Source organism: Thamnophis elegans, chromosome Z (assembly GCF_009769535.1).
Source record: "Thamnophis elegans isolate rThaEle1 chromosome Z, rThaEle1.pri, whole genome shotgun sequence".
Classification (NCBI taxonomy): Eukaryota; Metazoa; Chordata; class Lepidosauria; order Squamata; family Colubridae; genus Thamnophis; species Thamnophis elegans.
In genome coordinates, this window is record NC_045558.1 from 48,962,133 (window position 1) to 48,976,226 (window position 14,094).

General features: G+C 35.1%; 1 protein-coding gene and 1 long non-coding RNA gene across 2 annotated transcripts in view; one reads left to right on the plus strand and one right to left on the minus strand.

The window, feature by feature from the left end:
* Nucleotides 1-14,010, plus strand: part of LRRC3B (leucine rich repeat containing 3B) — a 70,039-nt gene extending 56,029 nt beyond the window's left edge. The window contains exons 2-3 of the mRNA XM_032237832.1: nucleotides 10,897-11,049; nucleotides 12,622-14,010. Coding sequence (XP_032093723.1) covers nucleotides 12,787-13,563 — 777 coding nt within the window. The 5' untranslated portion in view covers nucleotides 10,897-11,049; nucleotides 12,622-12,786 and the 3' untranslated portion in view covers nucleotides 13,564-14,010. The remainder of the gene's footprint in view (nucleotides 1-10,896; nucleotides 11,050-12,621) is intronic.
* LOC116522796 overlaps nucleotides 1-14,094 on the minus strand; it is an 86,800-nt gene that overhangs the window by 62,862 nt on the left and 9,844 nt on the right. The window contains exon 2 of the long non-coding RNA XR_004257003.1: nucleotides 11,560-11,600. This is a non-coding gene — a long non-coding RNA (uncharacterized LOC116522796). The remainder of the gene's footprint in view (nucleotides 1-11,559; nucleotides 11,601-14,094) is intronic.

Here is a 14,094-nt window from a genome sequence, read left to right on the forward strand (position 1 = left end):
AATAGTCACTATCTTCACTAACCTTACTGCCACAAAGTAGGCCTTAATAGTAGTTCTAATCTGGATTCAATCAAGTTTATCCTTTGTTGAGTGTCAGCAATGGCCTAGGTGTCTCTTCTCTTATTTCATCTCCTCAACTCCTTCATGACAGGATCAACAAAAGGGAAAAAGTCACATGGGCACAATCTGATCCAGAGCCTCAGTCAGCTCCCTATTCCAAATAGTAATAGTAATGAAGACCATGAAACAGACAAGTGAATAGCCCTCAGCTTCCTCTGAAACTCACTAGGATCCATTAATCACCAGGGGTGAAGCAATCTAATTTAAGCTTTAAAAGTTCATGTAGGCTCTACATTTCATATTCATGTTAATTGTTCATGACATTAGATTATTAATGTTTTCTTCCCATAGTCTTTGTAGAAGCTGAAACCCAGTTTAAAATTTAAAAATAAAATAAAGGTATTTTTTTTCAAAAAAAAATCTGGACTTTTAAGACCTTCACTTTAAATTTGATCTCAAATAAAATGCCAAAGTTTATTGTATTAAATAATGACTGTATTCTCTCATTTGGAAGTAAGACTTCATGATTAATTGTGACATCTCTATTATTCATTTAATTAGTGATCGCTTAAACTTCTTGCTACCTGCCTAATTTACTGTTCATTTTTCAAAAACATTTTCTCATTGATTAATGTTTTGTCCTTCATGGTGTTATGGTCAGTTACTAGGAACTGATGAGCTTGGGACTTTGAAAAAAATCTATTCAGACACTACAATTTATTCACCTCTAACTCAGAATACCTGCCCACCTACCAGTTCAAAACCATGCAAATAGGAGTAGATTAAAAGGTACCACTTCAGTGGGAAGATAACAGTATTCCATGCATCTTGGCATATAGTCATGCAGGCCACATGACCACAGAAGTGTCTTCGGACAATGCTGGTTTCCTCAGCCAAAAAATGGAGATGAGCTCTGCCCCCTAGAATCAGATACGACTGGACAGAGGAACTTTTACACTTATCTTTAACCTAGAATATTACAAATAATACCACATTGATGTAATAAGAGCCATTTTATATATTTAAGAACAGTATTCTAAATTCAAGACAATATGATAGTACAGGTTTTTCTGGACTGTAGCATTTTGAACTGCAGGTAGTGGGGGTCACAGTTTTACTGTTCTCTGTAAGTCAGTGAGGCCCATCAAAGCCTTTCTTAACAGATCTCAAGAGAGTAGTGTAGTTAGTACCGACCTGTTTTTGTGATTAGTATTGAGCAGCATATCAGTTCTTATGCTTAATTATGTACAGAAAGAAAAATGCACCCACATCATATTCAAGATACTGTACATGAAATATGGGATATGTGTGAGTGGGAAACATATTTCCTGTAAGATTTACAATCCTTCTTCTTTCAGGAATTTAAGGCAATTCACCCAGTCCATCCCCCCACTTCTCTCCCAGCAACCATTTCCAAGCTAGATTGACTGAGAGAAAATGACCAGTACATGGCCCCAATGAGCTTCCATGGTTGAAGGTAGACTGGGAACATAGGGCTTCTTAATTTTAGCCTAGCATCTTAACCACAATACCATATAGACTACAAAGAAGAAGCATCTATTTGTGGAAACTCCATTTCCATCATTGGAAAAGTACCATTTCAGGATCTTGGTTCTATTGATGTTTATCACTGCAAAAGTTTACAACTTTGTTGTGCAAATTACTATTCTCTTAAGAAACTTTTGAAACATAGAAGATGAAATATTGACAGTATTTCAAAGGGTAAATTTATATCAGACCCTGTTTCTTGCTTATCTCTCAAAATTATTATAAGAACAAAACAAACCATTGGTGACAAATAGCACAGAATACAAATGCGCAGAATGAAGTTACATATGAAGAAAGGACTACATTCATTTTCATATATAGACATTTGGGGCCTGAAAATCTCTTCAATTAACTTTCTAACCTCTTGTCTATATCTGCATTGCAGTTTACTAAATAGAAGAGAACTGATTGAGAGGTGCTGGTTTGAACTATCTCATGGTTATGGTACTTTCTGTATCTTAACATATTATTTGACATGGACAGGCAACATTGGATTAGTAAAATCACTATTAAAATGTTTTCATCACCAACTAAATATTTGCATTAGCTAATTTAAATTCAAAATATTTATTACAGTCAAAAAGCAATGAAAAAGAATACCTAATTTACAACTCATATTAAATTTCAGCATATTGTAAAATATTGTCCTTTAAGTCTTTAATTATTAGAATGAATTCCAAAAAAGTGTTGGAAGTCAAGCAGAACAGTAAGACCATTAAATTTATTGATATATAGTGATTTCCTTTTTAAAATTGGCATGTAGACAAAAAATAAGTAGTTTGGTTTCTCTTTAATATTTAAAATATACATAAATCCTTATACTCTGGTCAGATTTTGTGTTATCATTCACTGCTGAAATTTTGTAAAAGTTAAAATGGTTGTCATTTGTAAAGTTCTTGATTTATTCTCTATATATCTAAACATATTACAAGAGCAGTCTGCATTAATTAGGAATATAACAGCTCTTTTGCAATGGTAGGCAAAGGTTTAGTTTATCACATGTACGGTAAGTGTTAGTAACCATTCCACTATTTCTGATCTCTGATAATCTTACAAAATCTATTCCATTTTAATTGTTTTAAGCATTTTAATTTGGGTATATTAGATATTTAGTGGCTGTCCAGTACACCCAATAGAAGCATATTTTTGAAATTTAGCCATGAAGAATGATCTATCATAACATTTAAAGAAAAACACTTTTACATTTGTTAAGCAGTACTCAATTATTTTTTAACTCTGATCTGGCCTACAGTACTTGCTTTCCTGGTGTCAGGCCTGCAATCATATTCCTTTTAGGATCTTTGGTTGGAGTCCTTGGTAATCTCTGTTTGCTTGTAGACATTACATTATCCAACTATGTAACATCATCTATACAAGTAATTGTGGACTTTGTTTCCTGTTTATGTACTGTAACTTTTCCTGCCAATGTTGGGAGGGGTAATTGATGGTTCTTGGTAATTCCTTGATTAAGGTATATATGTATATTTTCAGCTCGATTGTTTCTCTGATGTTAATCCTTGCTCATCTGGTATTTGATTGCTGAAGAGATATGTTCTGATCTTTTTGTTTCCTTCTTAGTTTTTTATTGCCTTTTGAATAGGTGTAAATATGGTTTGTCTCTATATGTCTATTGACATGGTTCATATATCTAAACAACAGACATTTGTTGGAAAAACCAAGAAGAAAACCACAACCTTACTAGGGCAAGGTCCTATGTATAAGCAAGAGGCAGACCCTACACTCTTTAGCAATGGTGATGTTACCTAATCAGATAATGAAACATCTCAAACAAACTCAGATTGCACAAAAGACTCAATTGTAGTAAAAAAAATCCTCATGAAGGGGATATATAGTATAATTTGACTCGAAGAAACACCCTGTTACTGTATCTTTATGAATTTGCTCAAAGACCTTTTATAGCTCTAATTATTTTTCTCTCATAAACATATTCCAGCAGTGAAAGCTGTAATTCACTTTTGGCTTTCTATGTGATTGAATGCATTTGAAACAAATGATCATTCAGTTGTGCACAAGAAGTAACTTCAATTTTGTTTCTTCCACCATAATCTGCTATATATTTTGAAACAAGCACATTAATAACAGATTACACTACAAAGAGCAATCGGAGAGCAATATGTCTTCCTTTTATAATGTGTATATGAGCCAATAAGGTGATGAGCCCATATTTTTGGTCCTCTCTTACAACAATGTTTCTCAGTATTGGCAGCTTTAAAATTGGACTTCCACAGTCACATATCTTAAAGTTGCTGAGATTGAGAAATACTCTCTTACAAATACATTTTACAAGTGTTCATGCATAAACCAACTACCTCTTTTGGTCACTTATTCTTTCCAGTTCACATTTTAAGCAATCCAGTCACTAAGAGTGAATGGATGGCCATGAAAATTGTCTAAATAAATAAATAATAAATTCCTCAGTTTGGAGAGACATAAAATCAAGCACTGATTGTGCCTCATTCTCATACCAAAGTGTGGTAGAGAAAATAAATGTAGCAAATAAAATGGAAGCTGCACCTTTCCTGTTTTTAAACCTTTCTGATGCAAAGACAGACAAAGCCCCCTGCAATCCCATTTAAACAAAAGAATAGTAGCCTCCTTAACAGCTCCCAAGTCCAGCCCTTACAAGGGATTTGTAATCTAGAGAAAAGTTCCATCTCAATCAGCCTTATTATTTTCAACATTCCAACTCTTTAACATTGGACTTCCCAGCTTTGGTACATTCCTGAAAGGCCCACTTTGTCAATTGTACAAATAATAGCCAGGAAATCAGATTCCTAAGATTTCTCACCTACTGATGTAGGCCTCAACTAACTCAACATCAGTTTAAAAAACCTTGCTTTTCCATTTTTAGGGATCCCTATTCTTATAAAGCAAGTATCCAGTGACTGTTACAACTAACATAGTTTCTTTGCCTCAGTATGGTAGATTGGGGAAGTTCCAGCCAAAGCGTGGAAAAACAAATCTTCCTCTAACTACAAGAAGCATGTTTTGTGTAAAGAGGGAACTCTGACAATCTTGAAACCAAGCCCTCTTTTACAACTCTGATTGGCTTTTTCCAAAGACTATAATTTCTTAATTTGAATGTATAGTAAACTGATTGAAGACATTTTGAAGCATATATTTCTTTCCCAGTGGGTTATATGCAAATCAAAAACATTTACTTTGATATTTCAGCCTAATATCTCATTTTTTTCAGTAATTGAACCAATAAAGATACAATCATGCCCCAGTGACGTGTGGTGAGGCAAGCGGGCAAAAGACGTTCTATGTCTGCCGCCCTATGTCTGCCAGCGCTGGGGCTTCGGTGGGGCTTTTGGAAAGCCGCGCCAAAGTCCTGGCGCGGCTTTCCGCCATAGAACGGGATGTATCCCGCTCTATGGTGGGCATGGCGTCATGGCTTTAAAGTCCCGGCGCTGCACTGACCATTGAGCGGGATGCGTCCCGCTCTATGGCGGGCATGGCAGCATGGCTTTAAAGTCCTGGCACTGTGCCGGCCATAGAGCGGGACGCGTCCCGCTCTATGGCAGGTGCGGCGGCATGGCTTTAAAATCTTGACGCCGCGCCAGCCATTGAGTGGGACGCATCCCGCTCTATGGCTGGCGCAGCGGCAGGGCTTATATAAAAAATAAAGTGCCAGCCCACACGCCAGCAGAGGCAGGTAAAACACACACACACACACACACACACACACAGATTACTTATAATAATACAAATTACAATTACTTACAAATTACAATAATTTTGAATTCCTCCCTCCGACCCACATACCTTTTTCAGCTGTTTCACAGAGGATTTCAACTCTCCTCTTGTCTGCCATGATGAAAATGTAAAAAATGTAAAAAGAAAAAGGTAAGGCTGGGTTAGCTGCTGCAGAGCCTCCAATGGATGACTCTGCTTAACTGTTTAAAAAAAGCGTCTTAAAAAAGTGCCCTCTGCAGGAGGAGGCGAGAGAACCACGTGCCTCATCTACATAAGGAATTTTTCGGCTTTTAACCCTTGCTTAACTCTGCTCTTGTGATCATAAAGATAGACTAAATGAGGCATGTGGTTCTCTCGCCGCCTCCTGCAGAGGGCACTTTTTTTAGAGGCTTTTTTAAACAGTTAAGCACTAAGCAGAGTCATCCACTGTGACTCTGGCAGCAACTACCTCAGCCTTTTTCCTTTTAATTTTTTTTTCTTTTCATGATGACAGTGGTGAGGCCCTGCCTCCACTGACTGCACATCACTGTCATGCCCAGTATATAGAATTCCTGCTATGAAGTCATAATGCAACTTTCCTTTTCCCATTATCAGTTTCATTATGTAGTTGAATCACTGGTTTTCTGAATATAGTGGGAAATTGCCTTAGTTAACTATGATTATAATAAGCCAATTTTTATCATTTTATTCATCATTTTAGCCATTGTCTATCCACTGCAGAATGAAGGCTTCTTCCACAAGTTTGCGACCAATATGGTCCTCAGATTTCTTTTGCCAACTGGGACCACAATACTTGCTGATGCCATCAATCCATCTTTTTCTTTTGTGGATGCTTTTTATCAAGTGGGGTCTATTATATGGCTGTCTTGATCCACCTGCCATCAGATGATCTTGCTATGTGGCCCATTTCCATTTTAATTATTTTGCTCTCAATGATATTGTATACTTTCATTTGCTCTCTAATCCATGTGAGGCTTTACTATCTTGTCTTGTAATGCCGAATATATATCTTTTCATGGCTCTTTATGCCATTCATATTTTTTGTATTGGTTGTGAGGTTAATGTCCATGTTTCACCAACGTATTTTAGAACAGGTAGCACATGCTGATTGAAAACTTTCGTCTTCAGGCACGGGGTGGGATGGGGATTGTTTTTGAAAATTATGGTCAGTATGCAAAATGCCTGCAAACCTACTATAGCTATTTACTTTCATGATTTTTATTTTTATTATATCTTATGGTTTCCAGCCAGAAGTTTTTCAGACATGCTGGATTTGATAACCAGCCAACATGATCAGCGGTAGCTGAAGGAATTACAGATAAGATGTAAAATAGCTAGACAAAGCCATATTGAGAAGGCTGCATGGTAGTATGTATTTTCCATAGCTCCTTATATAATAAACCAAGTTGCAAAACAGACCTCTTAATTCTCTACACTCCTCGTTGAAATGATGAATGGAACTTTGTAGTAATTATGTGCTTCTTAAATTACATCTTGAAATAAATAGCAGTACTTGATGCAGTAGCCATGATTTCATATATGGAAAACTAAATGTGTTATTAATGCTGAAAAAAGACAAAATAATTCTATTTGTCCAAGGTATCAGTGGTTTATTTTGCCTTTATTGTACTATAAATCAAGGGTGATGAGGTGAACTTGCCCCAAACACATCTGCAGATTTTCTCTGAAATCTCTACTTTCTTTGATACTCTTTGATAACGAGTTCTGGAATACCTGGTTCTTTCTGGGTAGATGGTTTTGAACAGAATACTCTACTTATGTGAAATTGGCATGAGGGAGAAGATCTCCACTCTTTCCCAACAAATAAGCTTTTAAAAGAATGACATTGGTTTCCTATTTTTATACTGACTTACCAAGTCCTGGTGGATTTGGAGTGTGTGACAGTAATAATGTGCTGAACATTTGAGTGATAATTGAAAATAATATTTAATAAGAAAATAAATGAAAAATGATGGAGGTGGGCTGGTTACATTAAATTACAAGAGACTGAAAATCTGTCTTGAAGCTCCAAACAAAGAGTTAAATGGTAAGAGTTTACCTTACTTTATCTTATTATTCCCAGGCATTACTTTTCAGACACAGACCTGCATCCTAGGCTTAATAAAGAAATTTCTCATTACTGAGTTTGTTTCTATAAGGATTATCAGCCAAGGTGCAAACAAATTTCTGCTGTGTCTCTCTGAATCCTAATTCTACCTCTTATTGGAAGATGCATTTGTGTGTTATGCTTACCTTTAAATTGAGACTAAACTGACTTCCTTTTAACTGATCAGTTTTTCAGAAGTTTAGGAATCTTGTTCTAAAGTGATAAGTTAGTACTTATAATGGAAAACCTGTAGGAAACATTGCACAGCATGTATGTCCTGTTTATATTCATAAACTGCAATAGTGTTTAATATAGCTCCCGGCATAGACCATCTGCCACAATGATAATTTGGCCCTAGGTATGCACAACAGTAATGTGATGTCATCTTCTTGCAAAGCCAAGTTTCAGTGCACTTCTCTTTGCCACAAAGCTTATTTTTCTCATGTTGTAGCCATTGGAGGGATGCACAATCTCTCCTAAACTCGAATTAGCAACTCCTCAAATGAAGTTGTACAATACCTCCAAAAGGTAGATAATAGAATAACATCCTTTTACGGAATTAGTGGCTAAGTAGTGTATTCAGTTCATGTCAGTTGCACTGTTGCCAGACCTATCATTGTGGTTGTTTTGGAGAATTGTGGAATCTCAGCTGTTCTGTTCTCATGCCAATTTCCGAGCAGAAATCAGAACACTCATTTCTCCCATTAGATCTTCTGTTATATTAAACACTGTAGTTTCTCATCCACAGTAAAACTTGAAAGTTCCTGTAGTTCAACTGAGGTTTACATCAGATTTCTGGAAATTCAATCACACAATTCACAGAGGCCCTGCCCCCTTTTTGATCTGGTATGGCCACTCTATCAATTAGCAAATTGATCCCCCCCCCCCCCCCGTATGTATGTATGTCTATGTATGTCTATCAACATTCTTTTCTAAATGTGAAGAATATAGAATATTACTGAGTTGGAACATATATTTAAAAATTAAATGACAAGATTGTGGGCCTTCATTCTCTTGAGATCACTACCATTTTTACCTCAGCAAAGCCCACCTTGAGTATTTGCTTCTATTAGTGTAATTGAGATCTGTGTGCTACTTTTTACAGTTCTCTTTTCTTAAAATTTATTTTACTTCTTAAATTTTACAGTTTGCTTTGTGTTTATATTTGTCCACACAGGAGGGATAAAAGCTCAAAGTGGCTGTTGTTATATTTCCCCCCATTCCATGCCAAAAATTCCCCTAATAGGATCTATGCCACCAGGATAATTATAACCAACTTACATTTTTAGAGATTAAATTATTAAGTAGAAGTATTCCTATTTTGTATTCTTGAATAATTTGCTATTTTATATTACTGCAACTTTCCTAGTCTGAACTCCTCCACATGTCTTGATCCCCATGCTTCCAGCTAGCACATTATTTGGGTATCTTGGAAGTTAAAAGCTCATGACAAGAGCAGCCAGATTATATAAACTATACAGGTAGTCCTTGACTTACAACTACAATTGAGCCCCAAAATTCTGTTGCCGAGTGAGATATTTGTTAAGTGAATTTTGCCTTACTTTACAATCTTATTGCCATATTCATTAAGTGAATCATGGCAGTTATTAAGTTAGGAACATGGTTGTTAAGTGAATCTGGCTTCATCATTGACTTTGCTTCTCAGAAGGTTGCAAAAGGTGATCACATGACCCCGAGGACATTACAACTCATAAATATGAACCAGTTGCCAACCATCCACATTTTGTTCGTGTGATTGACCATGGGGATGCTGCAGTGGTCTTAAGTGTGAAAAATGGTGATAAATCAATTTTTAAGTGACATTGTAACTTTGAGCAGTCACTAAGTGAAATGTTGTAATCTGAGGATTACCTGTAATAGAATCTAAAGAAATTTTTCACAATTACTTTTTTCCCATTAATGTAAATGGAGTATGTGAAATCCTCTGTCTAATTTATTTTCGGTATTTATTTATTTATTATTTTTCTTCTCCCAATAGGCTTGCTGTTATTTGAGCCCCTCTGGTTTGTTTGTTTGTTTGTTTGTTTGTTTATTTATTTATGCATACATACATTACATACTCTACATACCTACATTTTGAAAGCATTTAATATTGTACTTGAAAGATAACCACCCATACTTTTTTCAATTATATAATTATGGAAAATATATCTAGTAAGCATTCCTTGTTTTTATTTCATTTTATATCATTTTCTCTCCTTGGATTCTATTTCTTTTAAAAGCAAAATCTGCTCTGTTGGTTATATATTATTTAGATTCTTGATGCCTCATAAAAAGAATGAAATATTTAAATCTGCTTCAAATTTTTTTTTTCATAATTCTAAAAATACATTTAACAATGATATAATAGTTGTAGAAGAAGAATAGTCAATTGTACCTAATCAATTTTGGGGGGCATGGGAGAAATAATGCTGGATGTTTATCGTGCGCACACACATAGACAGACACACACAAGTAAAAACTGAACTCTGCAGGAATTCTATAGAGGAAAACATCTAATTCTTTCTTTTGTACTTGGATTTTGTGCCTTATCCCACTGATTTCTTTCTATGTTGTTGCTAACTGAGTTATTAATAAATATATTTCCATAGAATTTTGCCAGGATTTAATTTTGTATATAGTCTCTAAATGCTAATGCTGATTGTTTGATGTAAGTTTTATAGTCCCCACATCACACTAGTGTCTTTGGAAATAAATCCATGAAATCCTAGTTAAACAATCAACCTCAAACAAAAAGCACATCACCTACATAGCTCCTAAAATTCTGGTCTGACAGCCCAGTTTTCAGAAAGTTAACAGGCCCTTTACAAATAGAAAATCTGAAAACTTCTTAGTTGAATTTAAGTTTAATTTTTTAAAAATAAAGTTATTTTTCTTTAAATGTATATCATGGCAGAAGTGGGGTATGAGAAATAAGAAATTATTTTAATGCAAGGGTAGGGAGAAATTATGGTTTTGTTTGTGTAAAATTTCATTGGTAGGAATGGGATTTACAAGGATTTTCTTTAGAGATGTGTTTGTAAAAATGAACTAGTTTGGCTGAGAAAATATAATTCAAAAGGCAGAAAAGAAATACAGAAAATGTTAATTCGTTGGTGTATTCTAATTGTCATCTGGATTTATGCAGCCCAAATCCCCATACTCTTACCAGCTCTCTCCCCCTCTCTCCACCCCCTCACCTATATCAAAATTATATAAAACACATCTTTAATTCTTTAAGCTTTTAATTTCTTGTTCTCAAAAGTAATTACAGCATCAAACTTTATATTTCTCTTAGAATTCAACTAGAAGTTCCCTTTCCTTTGATTTCTCTATCAAAATAACCCTGTATGTTCCAATCATCAAAATATATGTGTTTACTTATTTCCTATGGATTATAGGATTTTTCCAATGTTTGCCCAACCTTATAAAACAATTATTTTGTTTCTCTTTTCTTTAAGATCTGCTGGCCATAAGATATGAGATGGCACCATGTGATTCACTCAGCAAGATCTCTTTCTACCTCTTTGACAGAAAAAAAGAGCAAATTAAGAAGCTTCCTTCCAATCCCTAAGGCACTTCATCAAAGTAACTGAACTACAATAAGTTGACAGGTTCTTGGATCTTATCTTATTCTATATTGTGTTTTTTTTAATGATATAGAGAGCTAATTGCTATTTTCTCAATACTCCGATCCTAGGTTAGAGATAGCATTCTCTTGATATGATAATAATTAACTCAAATTCTAAGATTATATTGCTGTATATTTTATTTATTCATCCCATTTGTGGGTATTAAAGCTATGCTAAAATATACTTGGAGCAGTTTTCATATTAAAAGAGGTTCAGTACTATTTTCTCTTTAGCATCTCTGCTGGCTCCATTTACAAAAAAAATGTGTTGGGAAACATTTCTCACTGTTCTTGGGTACCATAAGAAATGAATACTTTCTGCCTTAATTTATTTATAGAATTTTATTTATTTATTTGCTGCCCATCTTGCACCCAACAACTCTAGTATCCAAGTGGCCTTTACTCATTTGTCTTAAGAAATAGTAAGATAACCATCATGTATCAATAATGAAAAACCTATTCATTATCAGTAGTAAACGTTTACGTCACCTACCTATTTGCCCAACTGCTAAGATGGTTTTCTCCAGATTACATCTGAAAATAAAAGAGTGGATATTTTACTCACTACTAGTCCTAGTATTATTTTACTTACATGTTAAAATTAACTTCATTTATATTTAAATAGCTTGAAAAAATGCAAACTTCTTAGCTTGTTGATAAAAGTATGTGTGTTTGTGATACATATGATTGAAAAGATGGAGGTACTTAATAATGAAGAAATTAAAGATACTGTATTGCAACATTTCACAATTTGTCTTTAGGTTTTGTTCAAGTTATTGCAACCCTCTCCCCTTTCAATTGAGTTCCTTGAAAAAAACAGGTTTTTTTAAAAAAGTAATTAGGTTTTATTTTATATACATAGAAAGCACTGATAATTTTTTTAGAGCTTTTATAGCAAAATTCTTTACAAGCAGATGAATACACTCAGTCTTCCCTAGATTGGAACTCCAGTATACCTCCCATAATTTCCTAACTAAGATGCCTGTGAACTTGATGCAAAAACATATTTATGACTTCAGATCTATCAGTATTTTGGTTTGTCTGAAAAATAAGTACATTCTTGTAAAAAAAAAAAGGACTTCCTTTCTTAAATAGTTTAATTTGGATTTAAAGCAATATGGAACATTGTAGTGCAAGGTCATTAACCACAAAAATGGTTGCTTAATTTGTCACTGCTGCATGAGTCTCAGTGTAAATCTCGTTAATGTGTCTGCTACTGTAAATGGAAGAAAGTAATTATGTTTTATTACCGCTGTTCTAGAAAACCTGTGTTTAAAAAAGAAAAAAGAAATAGTCTGCTTTGGAAATAGTGATATTAGAGTGAAAGAACATCTTAAGGTCATTTGTAACACTGAACCTATTGGACATTTACTAAATTAGACTTTGCCATCAAGATTTCCCATTTGACTACAATTCTCTAAATGTTTATCTGGGGACAAAACCCAGTGAACTTATTTCTGAATAGTTTTGCCCTGGTTGTACCTTAAGCTATATTGACATCATTTAAAACATACCCCTCACAGTCTTCTAAAAGGTTTTTTTTTTCCTTTTCCAGGAATGTCCTTTTAAAAAGCAAACCAACCATGAAGATGTCTATATACTAACCTGTTCTTGACTTCCATTGTTGGTGAGAATGAGGTTGCAGTTTTGTTCCTGAGACACTTTGCTACCACTGTTGGGTAAATGAGAAGCGGTTGGGTGATTATGCTGACATTCCAGCATGCATTTGGTAGACCTGTGGTTAACTCGCTCCCTCTCCATGTGTCTGCTTCTACAAAGCTTTGTCCTCATGATACTATGCTTTCATTCTGCCAGTATGTGCCCCAAAGGTTGCCTTTGTTCTCATTCTGGAGGTTTGAATGTCAGCTGCAGCAATGCGAACCTGAAAGAAATACCCAGAGATCTTCCTCCTGAAACTGTCCTCCTCTATTTAGACTCCAATCAGATTACATCCATCCCAAATGAGATATTCAAGGACTTGCACCAATTGAAAGTCCTCAACTTATCCAAAAACATCATTGAATTCATAGATGAGCACTCCTTCAAAGGGGTGGCAGAAACCTTGCAAATGCTAGACTTGTCAGACAACCGGATTAAAAGTGTGCACAAAAATGCTTTTAACAACTTGAAGGCTAGGGCTCGAATTGCAAACAACCCTTGGCACTGTGATTGCACCCTTCAGCAAGTCTTGAGAAGCATGGCTTCCAACCATGAAACAGCCAACAGTGTCATCTGTAAGACCTCCGATTTAGATGAACATGCTGGGAGGCCATTTCTCAATGCAGCTGATGCTGACCTATGTAATATTCCTAAAAAGACAACAGATTATGCCATGCTAGTCACCATGTTTGGCTGGTTCACCATGGTGATATCCTATGTAGTTTACTATGTGCGGCAAAATCAAGAGGATGCACGCCGGCACCTGGAGTACTTGAAATCTCTGCCAAGCAGGCAGAAAAAACCAGATGAAGCAGATGACATTAGCACTGTTGTATAATGAGCCCAAACCCTGTGACAGACTGAGGTAGCCATTAGGTATGGAGAGCACGGATACCAGCTGTTTCCTTCTAACATTCGTGGTCAATATGTTAAAGACTTTTTCCAATTAAACTGAATTCTGCCACTGTCAACCTTTCTTAAAAAAAAGATGTCTGTTTTGGGATAATAACAGTACTCTTTTATTATTTCTCTGGTGGTATTCTAAACGAAGTGAACTAAAATGTAAACATTAGTTTAGACTCATTCCACTCTTTAATAATGAAATTTATTTTTTTAATTTAAAACCAAATAAAAGCTAAACTTTGAACCATGTAAATGCAGAGTAATTTATTGACCCAAAGACTGCCTTATAAGCTTGTTTGGCTATTGCTATGTGGACAGATCACAGATTTACACTGATCAAAAAGTGATTTTGAATCAGGCCAATTCAAATTTCCCGAAATTGGCTCTCTGAAGATATATCTAAACCTTGATATGTATTGATATATTTATGAGAGAGATTATGTTATTATACAACATAGTACCATTC